Source organism: Pseudorasbora parva, chromosome 20 (genome assembly GCF_024679245.1).
Source record: "Pseudorasbora parva isolate DD20220531a chromosome 20, ASM2467924v1, whole genome shotgun sequence".
Lineage (NCBI taxonomy): Eukaryota > Metazoa > Chordata > Actinopteri > Cypriniformes > Gobionidae > Pseudorasbora > Pseudorasbora parva.
The window spans coordinates 6,676,352-6,697,618 of record NC_090191.1 but is presented as its reverse complement, the minus strand read 5'-3'; the positions used below and the strand labels follow the sequence as shown (position 1 = coordinate 6,697,618).

Genomic DNA, 21,267 nt, shown 5'->3' with positions numbered 1-21,267 from the left:
ATACAATGTATCGGTATATTGCATCTGATTTGCAAATTATTGTGTTCTTGGTGCAACATGTAATGAAAAAAAGAAGTGTAATAAGGGGAGTAATAATTGGCAACATTTTCAAAATATTATGTAATATTTCATAGGAATATTGATATGTAATTTATTTTTCTATTTACTTGTTGTGTCTCCAAAATGCCTTATAAACATGATTTAAGCCCCAGTGTCCTCTACAGTGGACATTTATGAAATCAATGCCCTGTTTTGTAACAAAGAGTCATATTTAGATTAGAAACCCCATAGCATTTTCCTGAGATGTTGATTTATAACAAACAATTAGAAAATTAATCAGATTTAAATTATAATTACAAAATATGATCATATTTCCATAAGAGTGCTAAACATTAATGTCAGCCATTTTTAAAGACCAAGAAGTTGTTGTTGTCCTGGTGACACCTCCAAACATTTGGTATCTTTGCAAAGCCCTGAATGTGCTCTATAAAGGACATCCTGACTCAAAACTGTAATGTGTGTGATGTCACAGAAACTCACTAAAATATAATGTCCACTACAGAGGACAAAAGTCTATTACTGGGTCCCAGGACATATACGACATAAATTACATTTCCGTATGGTTGTGTAGATGCCAAGACGAAGGAGGATTCAAGACTTCCAAAACGTAAACAATCTTTATTTACAAACTGGATCTCCAAGAAACATCCAACACTTCACCAAAACTTAGGAAACATCGAGGAACATTACAGGTGGTAACATCAAGGTGATAACATTAAGACCAGACAAGGACAGAGTGAAAACTATTAACTTAAATACCAACACTGATGACAGACTAACGAGGGGGAACAGGTGACACAGATGACAAGACACAGCTGACAATACTTGATACACGTTGGGACCAGTGATGCCAGTAACGCGTTACATAGTAACGTGTTACTCTAATCTGACTACTTTTTTCCAGTAACGAGTACTCTAACTCCTTACTATTTCCAAATCAGTAATCAGATTAAAGTTACTTATCCAAGTCACTGTGAGTTACTATTTTAGTCATTTTCCTTAGTAAAAACCGACAGCTTATCAAAATTCTCAGCCCGAGTTCGGCTGGAGCCTGTTTTTTATTTATTTATTTTATTTTTTTACATTGTTGCAGCCATTAAAATAGTTCAGTTTTGTTTTTAATGTCAAAGTAGTTATTTTTCGTTTAGTTTCTTTACCTAATTTAGAAAAATGTTCAGAGAAATTTTTTGTTTGTTAAATTAAAGTTTATATAGGCAAGACAATTCAAGAGTTGGTTTGAGAGACTAGGCTATTAAACATGCAGTTAACTCACTGGGTCGTCACATAAAAAAATAAAAACTTTAATTTAACAAACAAAAAATTGCTCTAAACATTTTTCTAAATGAACTTAATAAAGAACTGAAACGAAATATAACTACTTTGACATTAAAAACAAAGTATGCTAGTTATTATACCACCACAAAGGCATTTTTGACGAGCTGAGGCAGGCTGATAGTGTAGCCTACTTCTCGCAACGGCGCTCAAAAAAACCGAAACGGGCTACACAATCTAAAAAAAGAAAAAGAAAGTACATGCAGGTTGTCTTATAGCCTACCTTACACTTCAGCAAAATTAATATAAATCCGATCCTGAATTCCCGCGGTATATGCTCATTTAACGGAGTTCACATCAAAGCAAAAGATTCCAGCATTTTATTCAGCAGCCCATTTCAAATTCAAAGATCGCAATATGAGAGAGAGCGACCTAAGCACTGGTAAGATCATTTAGTCTCATTAATTTATATTGAAGATGATTGTGTTTTGTGTTTTTCATTTACGGCCATTTGGTTTGGCTTGCTTTACTCATTTGCAGCGATGTTGCAGTAGCACCATCATATCTATCTGACTACAACATAACATGCTCTCACACATTTATTTTTTAATTATTTGCCAGGAGTAAAATTTACACATGTGGGACCGAGACCTGGTTGGCTGGGGCCTTCAGGGTGGTGTCATGGCGGGTCTGGGGTCTCAGGAGGCCATGGCGGGTCTGGGTTCTCGGGAGGCCAAGGCGGGTCAGGAGCCTTAGGACTGGCTGGGGGCTTGGCTTGGCCCCCAAAAATTGTTTGTTAAATTTAGGGAACTGTGGTGGGCCCGTGAGTGGCTGGAGTGGGACGTTCGTCGACTTCATCCAAGCCGGGAGGCGGCGATTCTGTGACGCCGGGAGGCGGAGGTAGAGCCCTGCACAGGCCTCAAATCTAGGCCCTAGCCCGGCCCTGGCCCGAGACGCTGAGGCTCTAGCCCGGCCCGTGTCCGACAGCTTATCAAATTTCTCGGCCCGAGTCCGACTGGAGCCCGTGTTGTTGTTTTTTTTTTTTTTTACATTGTTGCAGCCATTAAAATTGTTCTGTTTTGTTTTTAATGTCAAAGTAGTTATATTTCGTTTCGTTTCTTTATTAAGTTAATTTAGAAAAATGTTTAGAGCATTTTTTTGTTTGTTATATTAAAGTTGTAATTTTTTTCAAGTGACGACCAAGCGGCCAGCGGCCGACAGTGAGTTAACTGCATGTTTAATCGATTTAGTCTCTCAAATCAACTCTTGACTTGTCTTTAGAGGTGGGCAGATCGATACTAATATCGATAATATCAATGCCAACGTTGGTATCGGTATTGATCGATACCAACGTGAAAATATCGATACTTAAGTTTCAGTTTCTCTCGTTTTGCGACCTGGCCGTGTTTGTCAAAATGCTGCTGCTGTCACAGAGCAGAGGAAGCTCTCAAGAGTGTGCTGCTCGTGCTCGACACTGCTCTCCTCCCCCTCTCCTGTTTTGTACCGTCACGTGACTCACCACTAAAGCGCTACCACCAGCAGTCAGGTGCGCGCGCCGCTCAGCCGCGCATTTTAATTTTCAGCATTATATCGTATTACAAGGAGAATTTGTTTTACATTTTTTATATTTATTGTGAAGTAAACATTGTGACTGTTTATTTAAGAAAAAAATCCTGAAAAGAAGTGCACTAAAGAGGAGAAACATTTTTTGTTAACATGCTACTTGAAAAGAGAATTTGTTTTTACATTTTTTATATTTGTGAAGTATTCATTTTGTAACTTTGTTTATTTAAATAAAGCAGAAGTAACCGAAAGTTGTTTCTGAACAAAAGCTTTTGTAGCACTGATTAATAACTCAAAATGCAAATCACAAAAACAAATTAAAATTCATGAAAATTCATTTTGATTTAGGTTGAAGACGCATCCACCTTAATTATTAAAAAGTATAGGTATTGGTATCGGTATCGGCGATACTGCCCCTGTATTTACTTGGTATCGGATCGATACCAAATCTAGCGGTATCGCACACCTCTACTTGTCTTGCCTATAATAAAATCCATAGATATAAAACACTTCAAGCATCACAATGTTAGTTAATTTCGCCAACTATTACCACCACAGAAGCCTAAAAGGCATTTTTAATGAGCTGAGGCAGGCTGAATCTGCTCGCGGCTCTCGCAAACGGAGCTAAACAATCTAAAAACAAATAATAATAAAAAAAGAACATGCAGGTTGTCTTATAGCCAACCTTACACCTACGCAAAATGAATATAAATCCGATCTTCAATTTTGTGGTATATGCTCATTTAACGGAGTTTACAGCAACAGAAGCAGAAGATTCATTTTATTCAGCAGCTTATTTTAAATTCAAAGACCACATAAGAGAGCGCGACCTAAGCGCACTGGTAAGATCATTTAGTCTCATTCATTTTTATTGAAGATGATTGTGTTTTTGAGCATCTAAGACTTATTTTAAGTTTCATTTACGGCCATTTGCGTTGGCTTGCATTAGTCATTTGTGGTGATGCGTGTTGCAGCATCATATCTATCTGACTACAACATATAGCCCATAACACGCTCTCACACGTTTATTTTTTAACCGTTTGCCAGGAGTAAAATGTATACATGTGGTATACATGTGGTATACAACCAGATTTATACATTTGTCCGGTTTCATCTGAAATGCTTTCATCCTTCTGAATTGGTTTGTTTAGTGATCGGACTACATTGATAGCCCTGTACATTAATAGCAGCAGATGCCCCGGGGATGACACGCAACAGAAACGCCACGCCTACAGTGTGTCTCCGGCCTTAACTCTAGCAGCTGTGCTGAAGAAATGTGCGCTGCTGCTGCTGGCGCGGACTCTGCACCTATGCTCTGATCACTGTGCGAGCCATCTTGACAGTCGCGTTAGCTATTATGGTCTCGTGTTCACCAGCGCAGAACATCTCATTGTTCCTTTTAATTAATGAAATAAATATAAAAAGAAGGAGAAGCCTAAAAAAAGGCCCGAAGCCCGGCCCGCGTTTTAGGTATGACGTGAAAATTGGCCCGAAGCCCGGCCCTAGGGGTGTAAAAAAGTCGGGGCCCGTCGGGCTCGTGCATAAATGCAGGGCTTTAGGCGGAGGCTCTGGGTGGCCGGGAGGCGGAGGCTCTGGGTGGCCGGGAGGCAGAGGCTCTGGGTGGCCGGGAGGCGGCAGCTCTGGGAGGCCAGGAGAAGGCTCTGGGAAGCCTGAAGGCGGTTCTGGGAAGCCGGGAGAATGCTCTTGAAAGCCTGGAGAGGGTCTTTGCCACAAATTAATGAGCCAGGTCTCCGGTGCTGGCTTTTCGATGGCAGAGGCCCCCCGGGCAGAAGCGGACGCCGTGGAGAAGCACGCGGAGGGTCCCGGGATTAGGTGAACTGTAAAGTCCACCGGCTGGATGGACTGGATGATCATGACCTTCACCATTCTTACCGACAGAATCAACACAGAACAAGAACATAATTAATGAAGTCCACGCATTCAGCATGGGATCTTTTCAGCTTACCTGATCGCAATACTCCAGGAATTCCTCCACATACCTGACAAATACATTTGTCAATTATATATACAGGTTATATTATATATAAAAATACTTTGACCAAGTTTAATGTTTTCATCTCCCTAATGTAACATGTTTTAACATTAATGTAAGGTTTTATTAGGTCATTAATCGCAAATATTGTGATTTTTGGTCGTCTTTGTCTGTATATTGACCATCTGAGGGCACCTCAAGCTCTTGAGACTTAAAAAAGGACTTAAAACATTTATTTTGGGGAGAGCTTATGTCTGCTAGCTATTTAATCTATTATTATTTTGCCATTTTTAAATGAACTTAATTGTAGCACTTTGAGATTTGTTCCAAATGTAAAGTGCAATACAAAAAAAAAAAGTATTATTATTATTATATGTCTTGTGTTTGCCACCTTATGTGTAAAATTAATAGAAACCCCTTTACAACGTGTTTGTTACGAATATGAGATATATTGACCTGTTTTTCATAGCTGCTATATATGACTGTTATAGAAGTAAATAAAACAACATTTTGAGCACGGATCTTCTTTTTATACTGTTCATCTATTTAGCCTCTTTTACCCAAAAAGCAATGGATTACCGATATACAGGCCATAGGTGTATTTAAACTTTCTCCTGTTTATGGACCATTTTAAGTATCTTTCGACTTATATTAACCCATTCAATGTACCAGTATTACATAATTTTTATCATCCTTACACACACACACGTGCGTGCGTGCCCAGATCAAGAAAATATTTTTTCTGGCAACGGGCGTATGTTTTGGTAGCGTCACGGTTCATGCACTCACCGACTCATTTTGTATTTGTGCGTTTGGTTGTGTTGGAGGCGTGATCAATGATCACTGCAATCATTCAACAGCTGCACCTCATCTTACCTGCCTATTTAATTGCCTCACCTGCAGTCTGTGTTTTTCGATCATTCCAGTTGTCCCTGGAATGGGACATATATATATATGTCACATATATCAAAGGCTCAAAGGCAGTGAGATACCAATACAAGTGTATGAACTGTACTAACATGGATTCTTTAATGAAGAGATGGATCTAGGCTTCTAGGGCTTCCGATACTTTTTTGGGTAGTTTTGATTTACTTCAATATACTGGTATATTACTTCATAGGAATATTGGGTACATGTGGTTGTTGTGTCCCATGTATTAGATCACTCTGTAACAGGCTCATCATAACAGCAGTGGAGGGCAAGGAGGCTCTACCACCATATCAGATGCCACTACTGAATGAAGAGGATGAGGAGGAGGATGCCCTGTAAGAGGTCGATCTTCTGTGACATGAGATCGAAAAGGGGATTGAAGGAATAAAATATTTCTTTGTGCATTATTGCTATTGCTAGCATCCATTTAGAGATTAATCATTAGTTCATTAAAGATAAGGTTAACATATGAGATGATACATGCATTGAGACTATAATGAGTAAAAGAGAAAATAGGTACTTTGTGTGTGTGTGGAGTTTTTGTCTGCAGGGTAAAAAATAAGAACTGAAACGGGGTGAAAAGGGCAAACGAAGTCATCTGACCAAGAGGAGATAGCCAGCTACTTCTTCTTTTTAGCGTATAAATATTAGGGTCAAAGGGAGAGGGAAGTTTGTCGTGGACTGCCCGCACAAGCCTCGCATAGGATTGTGTAAATCAGGGACAGCTGTGACCTGAGAGTCCAACAATTCTGATGCAAAAGGCTACGCATGCTAACCGTTAACAAGCAAACAGTAAAGACACTGAAATCAGAGAAATCATAACATCCTCTACCATAGCTTTAATTCAGAATGTACTTGATACTCTGGCTGAAAGTATACCTCTATATTGGGACTGGAGAGCGCTTAAAGGTGGAAAAATGAAAGAAACGATCAGTCTTCCTGAGGAAATGTAACGCTTTTGGACTAAAGCCCCAGAGTTTTGTGCTGTCCTGTGACTACAAATTAACAGAAACAGACATGTCTGAATAAGTGTCCTCCCTCTTTTGTGAAATAGCAGTAAAATCCACCAATGCTTGTGTTTTAAGTCATTAAATAAAAGACAAAAAGGCAAACATTTATCACATTTTCTTTTAATTTTGAGATCTTCATTAGTTTCCAGTCTGATAAAAATTCCCTTTGTTTGTAAAACTTCCTTTCGAACTTCATTTGACTATTCAATACATAATTCTGACTCTGGCTTCTCTATGGACATTCATAGATAATTCATTAAAGAGGGTGGTGGGGGGTGACATGCCACTTTTACACTGTTAAAGACTTGGAGTCCCATGCTAAACATGGCCAAAGTTTTTTCACAAGTTTTGTGTTTTTATGAAGTATTTCTGTGCCAAAAAAGGGCAGACCAGAACGAGAGAGGAAATGCACGCACCACAACGCGCTTTGATTGGCTTTAGGGAAGATGTCGGCTGTACAGGACTTCACAAAATCAACACTTTCACCATAGAAGTGCGTTTTGGGCTGTCAAGGCAAGACAACAGTGTTTAACTTCACAAAAAAACAGCATTTAACAGTAAACAGAGTTGTGCAAATGGTTTTGTTTGTTCCCTGCATTTCGGCGATGATTGTTTTATAAACAAGGCCAGTTTGACGCTAGATTTGTAGATTGTCTAATGCTGAAAGATGAAGCGGTTGTCACGTATAGTTAATTTATCGATGGAGCATGCAATGCAGGGCTGGACTTGTAATCTGGCATACCGGGCACTTCCCCAGTGGACCGACGCACTTTGTGGCCGATACAAGTTTATTTATTTTTTGCCACTGGACTGGCCCATCATGCAGCGACAGCGGACCATTGGTTTGTCTTCTGAATTGACAGGCCCAAGCGAGACCTCCCCTCCATATTAGGCGCTTTTTTATTTTATTTTATATTTAAGCTTATGGAACTGCAAAAGGCAATATCTGCATGTAGTCAAGTTTTTGCTGCTCTGTGAAGTGATGAATGGCAATTTTACTCTGCATTTTGGTTTATATAGTCTTGTGATATGGTAACATTACCGGTTCTGTGGTGAATCAACTGAAAACAGCCCCGAACATGTAAATGCATGACGAGGTAAAGTGGAAAACGGCAATACACACAACTACAAACTTGTCACTTTACCACAACCACAATTTACCTTGCAGATACTAACAGTGAAGAAATAAGGTGTTTTGGAGGAAACATATTTATTAAAAATGTTATTATTTCTTACATTAATATTGCGGAATATAAATCACTTTTATAGAGGCTGTTTTTGTATTTTCTACATGTGTTCACTATAGTTTTTTTATTTCAAATGCAATAGTTTATTATATATGGTTTATATATTTTAGAAACCATATAGGCATGGTAATGAGGAGCATGGTTTTACCTGTGACTACCATGCTTTTACAGTTAAATGAAACTGACCTACAGTTAAACTCAGTTAAAATTCAACTAACTTATTATCATTATGATCATTATAATCCAACAAAATATCTTTAAAGTCTGGATCTCATGAATTAGGGACAATGCTTTTTTCTCTTTAAATGTTTTATGAACTTTTTAATAGATCTAATGAAATTTAACAATGTTATTTCAATGAGAACCTCATGAAAGATAGATATCAGTGTTTCACAAACATGTGATCGTTTACTCACCCTAATGTTATTCCAAACCTGAATTAATTTATTTCTATGTAACATAAAAGAAAATTATATCAGGTTTTTTTGTTCATACAATATTCAATAGTAGCCTAACCATTTCCAACATTCTTCAAATATCTTCTTTTGTGTTTCATGTACAACTTTTAAAACGGACAAAGAAAAAAATGATGACAACATAATGAAAGTAGAAGTTTTTTTTAAAGTAGAGACTCTTTAGCTCCACCCACACAATACGCCTCCAGCTGGTTTTATTTGAAAAGACTCTGCCCTGTAAATATTTTTTGTTGGTTTAACTTAAAAAAGTAAGTAACCTGGTTGCTTTAAAATTTTGAGTTTATTGAAATAAAAAATGTGAGTTGATACAATGAAGGAAATTGGTTTAAAAAATAGAAACTCAATAATATTGTCTCTGAACCACATTTTTTTTTTTTTTTTTTGTAAATTATGAAAATAGCACAATTTGGTTTCACTGTCATCACAAATAAAACACACACAATTACCCAATATGCTTTCAAAATCTTTTAATAATATTTGAATAAAGGTTGTCGATTCTCAAAACTGTATTAAATCAAAATTTTAATTTCAATGAACTCAATTTTAAGGCAACCAGGTAACTTATTTTTTTAAATATTTTTTTTACAGTGTGTATATCATATCTTTCTTTTATAAATATAATAAAACTAAAGACTTTTCGGAGATATGAAGGATGCAAAACTACTCTACAGGTACTCAAGATACACAGAAACTCAGTGTGATACCCCCACCTTAAATTCAAGGTGATTTAGAACAATAATGAGCACATTAGTCTCTCAAACATGAGGCGTTTCCTGTCTGTGAAATTCACTCCACACTGATGACATAAAAACAGTTTTCTCATAAATGAATACTCATGTGGTACTCCAAGGCTATTTTATACCTAAAACTTTACCCAGAGTGATCACATGTAAACAGCTCCTATACAGAATGAACTCTCATGTGCTTGTCAAATCTTCCTTTTCGGTTGTAACTCTTTCCACACTGTTGGCAGGTGTAAGGCTTCTCTCCAGTGTGAACACTCATGTGGATTTTAAAGTTTTCCATTTGACTGAAACTCTTATCACACAGAGGACAGGCGTAAGGTTTCTCTCCAGTATGAACTCTCATGTGCCGGTCAAGGTTTTGTTTGTCAGCAAGTCTCTTTCCACACTGATGGCATGTGTATGTCTTCACTCCTGTGTGAACTCTCATGTGGACTTTAAGTCTTCCTTTTAGAGGGAAACTCTTTCCACACTGTTGGCAGGTGAACGGCTTCTCTCCAGTGTGAGATCTCATGTGGACTTTAAGTCTTTCTTTTTGGATGAAACTTTTTCCACACTGTTGGCAGGTGAACGGCTTCTCTCCAGTGTGAATTCTCATGTGTTCTACAAAATGGTGTTTATGAGTGAAGCTCTTTCCACACTGTTGGCATGTGTAAGGCTTCTCTCCCGTGTGAATTCTCATGTGTCTGTTAAGGCAGCTTTTTGTAGTGAAATGATTTCCACACTGTTTGCAGGTGAAATTCTTTTCACCCCTTTTTTGTGTCTTTTCAGCCTGTGAGGAACTAAAAGTTTTTTCTCTTTTTATGAAATCATGATTCTTATGTGGATCTTCCATTTGATTCATTACTTCACTCTCCTCTTTAAGCATCGTCAGGTCTAAGGCAAAAAGAGACAAATGCACATTAACACCAGTTTAATGGACATTTTAGTTTTTTTTAAAGCAACAAACAAAACATTTAACCATGTAAAAGCATCACAACCAATGGAAAAGGGGACCAGAGGGCCCAGAAGTTTATGATATGAGTTACACTGATATGAAGCCAGACTAAACTTTAGTTCAGTTCTCTCGTCACTCAGCGTGTTGTGTGCACGTTCTAGCTATGTGTAATCTCTAGCTCTCTCTTCTTGACAGACAGTTTAACATTATGTCTTATTACACAGCGAATGTGGAATACTTGATTCTGATTGGTCAATCGCACAGATTCCCAGATAACAACTGCCAAAGTGAATAACACGCAAGCTCATCCGAGTATTATGAGTTATCCTGACCGACACTACTTATCCGCTGTCGTTGACTGTCTAGCGCCATCTTGTGACTGAAAAACACTTCACCACAGGTTGAAATGGAAGACATTCTTTGTGGAAGAGCTAATAAAATATTTAAACCCAAGACAATATTTTGTGTCTAATTTACTTGTGACAAGTAGCCATGCAATAAGCGATTCGAGTCAGGGTCCGGATCACTCTGTCTAGGTTTATTCTGCGATAGTAACCAGCTGGATGAACATTATCCATTACATATAGAAATGGCTGGCAAGATAACGTCTATATATCAATAACCATCTTTTGGCTTTCTAGCTATTTCCTCTAAATAAATAACCAAATTTAAATAAACATTCATCTTTTCCAGCGGTTAAGCTTTAACAGATATTTTAAGAATATATCAATATTTTTAATACACAATGCAGTTTGTAATAATATATATTTTTGGGTTGGGTTGGGGGCACAAGCCTTAAATTGGTCCTGATCCCCTGATGTCTTCTGACAAGGTAACTCCAATCTGCAGATACACATAGTTGGGAAAAGGTCGTGCTACTGTCACGTCATACATTTTTGTAAATCAAGGTGTGCTTTTAAACATTTTTTTTATTTGAGTGGAGACTGCAAATTTTTGTCTTCACATAGCTTGCAGGGTACAAAATATAATTGTGTCAGATATTCATAAGATCGAACATCAAAAATATAATTAATTTCTGTAGGTAGAAATTTGTATCTTAATTATCAAATTAGCGAGTTCAGCTTTAGAAATGAAACCAACCTGTTTGTTCTTCAGTTTCTTCATCTTTCACTCTCAATGTTTCTTCAATCCTCACGTCTTCACTCTCCTCTTTAATAAACGCCATCTGTATATCTTCAATCTCCTCTTTAATAAACTAACATCTTTTTAAGTGTCACATGAATCTCAGTCGCTTCACCAGGACTTTATCTGTTTGACCTGTTTAAGATGAGAATAATTAGCAGAAAGAAAAATAAATAAATCCAAAATAAATCTCTCCTAGTTTAGTAGTTGCAACACAACTAATAAAATAATGCAAATTATACAGACGATATATTAGGCAGTTTTGCTATTTAATGATTTGTAAAAAACGAGATAGAAATTGAAATGCAGAAAATCACTGAATATTTTGTTTCTAATCAATTCAACTGACTCTGGCAAGTGACGAGAGAACCAGAGCTTTAGACTCTCAGAGACTGAATTCATGTTTGAACTGATTCATGATAAAGAGTGAAATGAGACGCTCCTCTTATTTATTTATTATGTTCCTTTACTCACAAAACACAGATAAATTTTAGACAAAACAATGCAGTGTTACATCTATTAATATACCATTCATTCTGCGCTTCTTTAAACGCTTAAAACACAAACCTTTCTACAGCCGTATCACAACAGATGCAGGAGCGCGGTGCGGCATTATGACGTCACACTTGGATATCAAAATAAAAGTCCCGTTTACGACTGAGTCTAAAATCGTTATTTTTAAATGAATTAAAATTCATTTAAAAATAAATTAATCAATCGATCAATAAATGTAAAAAAAAATACATGTGGGAAAAATAAATGAACGCATAAATATAAAAAATATATGTTAAAATTAATTAACAAATAAATAAAAGTTAAAAATATATTTTTATAAAAGCAGAAAATAATAAAGGGAAAGATAATAAAACAATTATTTGATTAAAAATGGATCATATTTATTTTTTAAGCCGTTTATGCTGTTATTTATGTTCCTATTATCACATTTATTTATCTATTTATGTGTTTATTAATTTACATGTGTATATTTATTCATTCATTCATTTATTTATTTTTGATTTGTGCAGGGTTGCTCCTCCATACAATTCAAATGTTCTTGTGGGATAGTCAAATAGACCATTTACAATTGGGTTAAATGTACCATTTACAATTGGGTTAAATGTACATGTTCACAAATTTCTCAACCAGATAATTTAATGGCAAAACCACATTAACAAACAGCCGGAACACCATCACCGATCACATTGCCCAACACATCAAACACAAATGATTTTGAAACTCAATGAAACACACTAACACAAACAGCTGAAGGCAGCATAATCACAAAAAACAACAACAACAACAACAACAACAACAACTGTGTCCCAGGTGTCACAGTACACAGTCAGCAATCAATCAACATTAAAGAGAACTTCCACAGGTGCAACACCTGCAAAATTCTCAGAAAACAGTCCAGCTGCGTCACAAAATGTAATGCAGTGCTGATTTTTAAAATTGGAGAGGATGAGCTGTCACTAGCCATCCCAAATCTGTCCTGACAAAGTTTATTCACAAAGAAAAAGAAATGACCTTTCTTGATGCATAGGACATGGAGCCTGTAAGTGTTAATTACACAAATGACAACCATATAATGGAGATCAAGAAAGCAATGTGTGAAACTGAACTCACCTCAGAAGAGGTGAAAGAACTTTGCTCAATCACAGATGCAGTCACATTACCTTAGACATCAATAAAAACAAACTCGGCCAGCTGCACCTAAAACCATAGATCCAAAACAAACACAACGCCTTAAAGTCTAGCCATGACATACCATATTAAAGGAATAGTTCACAGCAATTACAATTCTCATGATCTACTCACTCTTATGTTATTCCAAACCTGCATGCGTTTGTTTCTTCTGGCAAACTCAGTTTGAAAAATGCTGGTAACCAAAAAATCAGCAGTAGCCAAATTCCAAAGTAGTTTTTTTTTTTTTCCAATGGGGGTCGTCAACTGTTTAGTTATCAGCATTCTTCATACTATCTTCTTTGTATTCAACTAGAAAAACAAACACATGCAGGTTTAGAACACAAAGGTGAGGACACGAGAGAAAATTGACATTTTTGGGTAAACTATCCCTTTAACCTTTACACGACAGACAAAAACAATTTAAAAAAATAAATAAGTACAATTAGAATAGGTTTATGTTATTGAAAATAAAAAAAATAAAAAAAGTTAAGCTATTTTTATATTATCTATTGCTACTGTAAAAAAAATCCTATTATCCATGTTCATGTACAAGTTTTGTTCAGTCACTGTAATTGTTACACCTTGATTTATAGTATGTTGTTATAACTTATTTAAAGATTCCCATTTCCAATTTTACCCTGCAAAAAAACTATTTAATTCAATTTCTGAAACTGTAAAACTTCAATCATACATGTTTTCTTTAAGGTTCAAAAGGTCGTTTTCTGAAGAGCAAGGTTCAACAGCAATATTTAAATGCAACTATTTAATCTTAGATCACTCCTTCACAAACATGTTCTCTGCGAACAAAACTGTTTACTACATTAAGTACATTGTTATGTGTTTGATAGTTTCTTCATTTTCAGTTTTTGTTGTTTATCAATTGTTTTGTGGATGCTGTCTTGTCTCTCTCTCTCTCTCTAAGTTGTGTGTTGCAGATTGGTGTTTCCTATTAATCACATGAAGAACTGTGATTGGTCCGGTTCAGCACCTGATCCGGATATAAGGACCGCCCCAAACACTTACTCTTCATGCCATTTTGGCCCTGTCCCAAATAGCACACTTCAGCTGTGTCCCAAAGTGAAGGGTGCGCACTTCGAAGGCCATGCACTTCGAAGGCCAGGCCAGGCCACGCCTTCAAAGTGCACGAAGTGCATGAAGCTGCACGAAGGGCGAACCGAGGGGAAGGGTTGCCAGGTCTGAATAACAAAACCCCTCCAAGTGTTATTCAAAAGTATCGGAATCACAGCCAGAATGGGCCAAAATATCCCAAAATGCGGGGCGTGGGCGGTAGAAATTTTGCGCAAGTAAAGACAATTTAACCTGTGGACTATAGGCTACAAACACCCCAAAGCAACAGTAGTCTAAATGCAGCCCCATTCCAGACTTGGCAACAATGAACCAAGCATCGTTAATGGCCTAGCAGGCTGTGACAACTGACAGCGGACGTTCGTGAGGAGATTTTTAAAAGAGAAATGGAGCATATATAATAATAATAATAGGCCTACTTATTATATATAAGCCTACTTATTATATATATATATATATATATATATATATATATATATATATATATATATATATATATATATATTTTTTTTATTATTATTTTTAAAGCTTTTTTTATAGCTTTTTTGAGCTTTTTATTGGGTTTTGACATGCTTCAAAGCCTGCGACGATGGGAGACCATGACCATAGCATGTAAATCTAGCCGCTTAAATATTGCAAGGACTTCCTGTTAGTGGCCAATGGCGTAAAGACGTGACTCCGGGGGCTCCTGCAGAAACTTTTTATAAAGACTATCAGGGTATTTTTTACCGACGCGGTGTGTACATATTTTGAGACCATAAAGCTTTTTTGATTGTATGAAGTGCCGACATGCCTCCGAAACCCAGAAATACAGACAACCAGACGGCACCGAGAACGCGGCCTAATGCAGGGGCTACATCCCCGGCCCAGCGTGATCCTGTCGGACCGCCGCCTCGCGACGCAGATGGCGTCGGTACCGCCGACACCGTCACAGTTCCAAATTTGGCTTTTGTGGACTTTAAGGCCGAACTTCTTATTGCTCTCCGAGAAGAGATGGTAGGCATTTTCAAGTCTGAGTTGCAGATAGCTATGACTGAACACTTATCCCAAATAAAGTCAGAATTACAAAATGTGAAAACGGAGCTGACGGCTAACCTAGCCGCTACAAAGTCTGACGTGGGTGAGCTAAGGGGGACTGTGATTGAGATGGAGGAATCGCTGTCAACTTGCACAGACGATGTGGCATACCTCAAAAGTAAAGTGGAGAGCCTGTCGAATAAAGTTCTGGCTCTTGAAAATAAATGTGACGATCTAGAAGGTAGATCCCGCCGCAATAACATCCGTATAATCGGGCTATCTGAGCAATGTGGCGCGATTACCGCGGCATCTACCTCCGCTCTGCTTAAGGAAGCGCTTAAACTGGATAAAGCGCCTCTTATTGATCGTGCTCATCGGTCCTTAAACCCCAAGCCCAAACCCGGAGAGCGGCCACGTCCCATAATCGCACGTTTACATTATTACGCAGATTGTGCCGACATCCTTCAACATGCCAGGGCCCAGCAGCGGATCAAGATTGGGGACTCTACAATCTCCATCTTCCCGGATCACACAGCCCGGACGGCGAGAGCACGCGCTGCCTTTAATGACGTTAGGAGGCAACTCAGGGACATTCCAGGTGTACGGTATGGTCTGATATATCCTGCTCTCCTCCGGATCACAACGAGTGGAGGTTTAACAAAGGATTTCACATCCCCTGGAGAGGCTGCTGTTTTTATCAAAACCCTTAAATAGCTATAGCTGATTCTGAGTGCCATCTGCCTACAAAATGACTTTGAGCGTTCATGTAACATCAAAGCGAATCTGACTTTGAGACATAAGTAACAGTGGCACCAACATTTTATTGTCTTGATAAGCAAATATCTTTCTCAGGATCACACAAGTTATATTGTTCTAGTTGAATGTATACCCTGTAATTTAAGGTACTTTTTTTCACTATTGTGCGGGAGCTCCTGTTGAGTTTGGAGAAGTATGAAGAGGACTGTTAGGGCTAATACACGGAGTTTAGCTGTTCTGCTATTGACTCCTAGTGGAGTCTGCACCGGTATCCTATCGTTTGGGGATGGGGTAATAGTAGGTGCGGGGGAGGGGGGTTTGGGTTTATCCACTATTTCTGCCTTGTTCTTGTTCCTTCCTTTTTTTTTCTTTTTTTTTTTTTTTTTTTTTTTTTTTTTTTTTTTTTTCTTCTCTCTCCCCTCTGTGTTGGAGGTCAAATTGTGGTTGCAATTCCGGTTATGATATAAACCAAACATGACAAGTACTAAAGCTTTAAATGCGAGATTTATCAGTTGGAATATCAAGGGTTTAGGGAGTGCTGTCAAACGCTCAAAGGTCTTCTCTCACTTAAAGCGCTTAAAGCCTGATATTGTTTTTTTGCAGGAAACACACATGCGAAATAATGACCAGACACGGTTGAGATGTCCCTGGGTTGCGGAGGTATTCCATTCCAGCTTTAATTCTAAGGCCAGAGGGGTTGCCATTCTGATTAGCAAATCAGTTCCATTTACACAGACCAAAATCATTTCTGACAAGGACGGCAGGTATTTGATCATTTTAGGCACTATATACCAGATTCCAGTTCTACTTATCAACGTATATGCACCAAATTTTGACAATCCTGGTTTTTTTAATAATCTGTTTAAGAAACTACCATCATTAAATGATGTATTTTTTATATTTGGCGGGGACATGAATTGTGCTGTGAATTCTCAGCTAGACCGTTCTAAAGTCAGCTTAAATCAGTCACAAATGGCTAGAACTCTCAGTAGCTTTATGTCCAACAACGGCTACATTGACCCCTGGAGGGTTCGTAATCCTACCGACAAACAATACTCCTTTTATTCACATGTGCACCAGACATTTTCCCGTATCGATTATTTTTTTATTGATACCAGACTGATGCCCAAAGTGACAGATATTCGTTATCATCCTATCATTATTTCAGATCACTCGCCTTTAACCTTGGACATTCAGTTCTCGTCTGAATCTCCTTACTACACCCACTGGAGATTTAACATATCTCTTTTGTCTGATGTCAAATTCCATAAATTTATCATAAGTACTATTGAGGATTTTATATCTCTCAACCAATCCGAATCGGAACCCATTTCTAAGACACTCCTGTGGGAATCTCTAAAGGCCTACTTACGGGGTCAGATTATTTCATATTCTGCTCATTTGAAGAAATTAAGAATGTCAACTATTCAGAAATTATCAGATGATCTGGAGTCTGTGGATCGACAGCTTGCCACTTCCACGTCTCCTGATTTATTAAAGCGGCGTGTAGTGCTGAAAACAGAGTTAGAATTGATTACAACTAATGAAGCAGAGCGGTTACTTCTACACTCTCGGGCCAAATACTACGAATATGGAGACAAATCTGGAAGATTATTAGCTCACCAAATGCGCCGACAAGCAGCCTCACGTTTAATACCCCGTGTCAGAGATGAGTCGGGGACGCTGGTGGAGGAACCCGACCTTATTAATTCAGTATTTTCATCCTTTTACAAATCTTTGTATAGTTCTGAAATTCCATCGGACTTGACTGATATGGAAGCGTTTTTGCAAGATCTAGACTTTCCGGATATGAGCACAGATGCAATTGATCAATTGGACTCTCCACTGACCACGCAAGAACTTTCATTGGCTCTACAAAATATGCAAAATAATAAGGCACCTGGGCCAGATGGGTTCCCTGTTGAATTCTTCAAGGCATTCCACAATCAACTCATTCCGCTGTTACATGGTGTTTATGTAGAATCTCTGTCAAATGGCTCTCTTCCTTTCACTTTAAGACAGGCTTCTATTAGTGTTCTTTTGAAAAAGGGCAAGGATCCCGAACTTTGTACTTCTTATAGACCTATCTCTTTGATGAATGTAGATACCAAGGTTCTCGCGAAAGCTTTGGCACGTCGTCTAGAGAAAGTGCTTCCAACAATTATATCTCAAGAGCAGACAGGCTTCATAAAAGGACGTCAGCTTTTTTATAATGTCCGTACATTATTAAATGTTATCTATACGAAAGGAGCTGCTGCCACTCCAGAAGTTGTAATCTCTGCTGACGCAGAAAAGGCGTTCGATAGAGTGGAATGGAGTTACTTGTTCGCAGTTTTGAGGAAATTTGGTTTTGGTAATGTTTTTATATCATGGATACGCCTTCTCTATACATTACCTTCCGTCAGTATTACAACTAATAACTTTCAATCTAGTTCTTTCCCTTTGAATCGTGGCTGCAGACAGGGTTGCCCTCTTTCTCCCCTTCTCTTTGCCCTTGCAATAGAACCTTTGTCCATTTATTTGAGATCGTTCCCCATTTTTAAGGGCATTACGCGTTCCCTTGTTGAATTCAAACTTTCTTTATATGCTGATGATCTGCTACTATATGTCACAAATCCAGTGGGGTCGTGCCCTGTTATTCTTTCTTTTTTTCATAGATTCGGTTCGTTTTCAGGATACAAGATCAATGTCTCGAAGAGCGAATGCTACCCGGTCAATGACCTAGCAATACAGCTTTCTCAATCTGATATTCCCTTCAAACTGAGTCCTTCAGGATTTAAGTATCTGGGGGTTCATGTGGCCAGGTCCTACAAGTCTCTTTATGCTGTAAACTTTTCCCCCTTATTGACTGAGATTAAGGCCGATTTCCAAAGATGGGGGCCCCTCCCTCTTTCCCTGATTGGTAGAATTAACGTGGTAAAAATGAATGTCCTCCCAAAACTACTGTTTCTTTTCCAGTGCATACCTATATTTTTATCTAAAAGTTTTTTCAAAAGCATTGATTCAATTATATCTCAATTTTTGTGGAATGGTAAGACACCTAGAGTTACGCTAAAAGTACTTCAGAATTGTAAATTTAACGGCGGCCTCTCTCTACCAAATTTCAAAGTTTATTATTGGGCTACAAATATAAGTAAAACTATGTTCTGGCTAGAACTGGTCAACATACCTTGGTGTCAGCTGGAAACACAATCATGTCCTTCATCCTCTTTAATGGCGATACTGGCTGGCGCGGCCTCAGTCAACCCCTCTGGCTTTACCAGCAACCCAGTGGTCATTTCCACATTAAAGATATGGTTTCAGTTTAGGAAGCATTTTAAATTTCTTACTCCTGCCATATCAAGTCCACTGTTGAGGAACTATGCGTTCAAACCTGCACTTACTGACTCTAATTTCACTCTATGGCATGACAAGGGTCTGAAATGTTTTAAGGATTTTTATAAAGACGGGGTTTTTTGTTCTTTTACAGATTTGATTAACGAGTTCAGCCTCCCACCTTCGCATCTTTTTAGGTATTTTCAAATTAGGAACTGTGTAAAATCTTTATTTTCTAACTTTCCACAACTTCCTCCGGAGCAGACATGGGACAGTCTTTTAAGATTGAATTGTTCACAAAGATCTTTAATTTCAAAAGTGTATGGTATTATCCAGTCCTATGATGATCATCTAACCACAAGGACGAGGGAGGCATGGGAGAAAGAGCTTGGTTTGGCCTTTGAGGTTGACTGGTGGGACTGTGTTTTAAATGGTATTCACAAAGCCTCAATCTGTGCCCGCTTGACCTTAATACAATTTAAAGTGGTGTTCAGATGTCACTTTTCTAAAACCCGACTTTCACAAATTTTCCCTAATATAGTTGATGTCTGTGACAAATGTTCTGGCTCGCCCTGTAATCTTGCACATATGTTTTTCTTCTGCCCAACTCTAGAAAATATATGGCAAACTTATTTCGACACAATGTCTAAAGTGCTCCTTAAGACCATTGATATCTCTCCGCATATAGCCATTTTTGGTACTCCTCAAGAATACCACCGCTTTTCTTCAGTGCAGTTGGAGGTCCTGGCTTTCACTTCTTTGATAGTGAGACGCCATCTCCTTCTTAACTGGAAAGCAACAATTGCCCCGTCCAACACACTTTGGATCACTGATGTCATGTCCTTTCTAAAACTGGAAAAAATAAGATACTCCAAACAAGGGAATCTCGCCAAATTTTACAATAAGTGGCAACCATTTATGCAATTTTTCCAGACTAACTAGGCTTCACTCCAACACACCCCCTTTTTTTTTTATTTTTTTTTTATTTTTTTTAACTGATTATTATTTTATTTAATTATTATTATTTGTTTTGTTTTTGTTTTTTTATTTTTATCCTTTTTTTTAATTTCGTTTTTCTTTTTTTCTTTCATCTTTAAAAAAAAAAAAAAAGTTGTACGCAAGTATGTTTGTTATTGTTATCCAAGTGCTGTCATTGTCCTTTGTGTGCATACCAATAAATATATGAAACAGAAATATTGCAAATATTAGTTAACAGTTTATTTCTTATGTTAAATGTAACTGTTACAATATATTTTAAACATTTAGCCTATATATACGTCCAAGTTTTTTTTTTAACTTGGCCTACTTATTTTCATTCAACTCATCATCTCAGATGCATTGTCTACTTTTTATGACATGCCAGCCGTCGACCGATTCAGCCCCGCAAAGCCGTCGACAGTGGAAATATGCCCTGCTCATCCCAGAAGATGATGTCCCGCTCAGGCCTTACCAGAGTCTCTATTGTGCATTATTCCCCATCCCGGTCCAGCTCCAGCTTCTCCCGCTCAGCGCAATGAAAGTGTTGAAAAGTGTTTTCTTCTGGTTTGGCGGATCATTAAAATTTCTGTTGTTTCTGATGTTAAACAAGTTATATTATTGGTCTATAAATAGGCTATAGTTGTTAAAAGGGTAATGTATAGACCAATTTATTTTCATTTACACATTTTAAATTACATGACAAGAAAATATATGTATAAATATATATAAATGTGTTTAATGTAGCTACAAATGATAACGTGCATTACAAAAATAAACAATGTAGGCTACAGAACAACCAATTCTCTTTCATTTAGCCTACGTTTGAAGTTAACGAAAATGAACAACAGACAGTAGTTTCTTTGTTTAATTTACAAATAACTTGCATAAAAAAATAATAATAAACTAATACTATAGCCTAGCCATTTAAATTGTTCTGTGTCGGCCACGCATTCAGCCTTTGGAGGATCGATCTTTCGGTGACCGTCGTCAGTGAACATTTATTCATTCATTCATATAAAAAGCTTTATTTTAGCATCTAAGTCAGCATTTTTCGT

At 37.7% G+C, this 21,267-nt stretch overlaps 1 protein-coding gene across 1 annotated transcript in view; it reads right to left on the bottom strand.

Moving 5' to 3' along the window:
- Window positions 1–8,381: 8,381 nt before the first annotated feature.
- The window catches only part of LOC137049413 (zinc finger protein 569-like), a 45,813-nt gene continuing 32,927 nt past the window's right edge, over window positions 8,382–21,267 (bottom strand). The window contains exon 5 of the mRNA XM_067427963.1: window positions 8,382–10,018. Coding sequence (XP_067284064.1) covers window positions 9,452–10,018 — 567 coding nt within the window. The 3' untranslated portion in view covers window positions 8,382–9,451. The remainder of the gene's footprint in view (window positions 10,019–21,267) is intronic.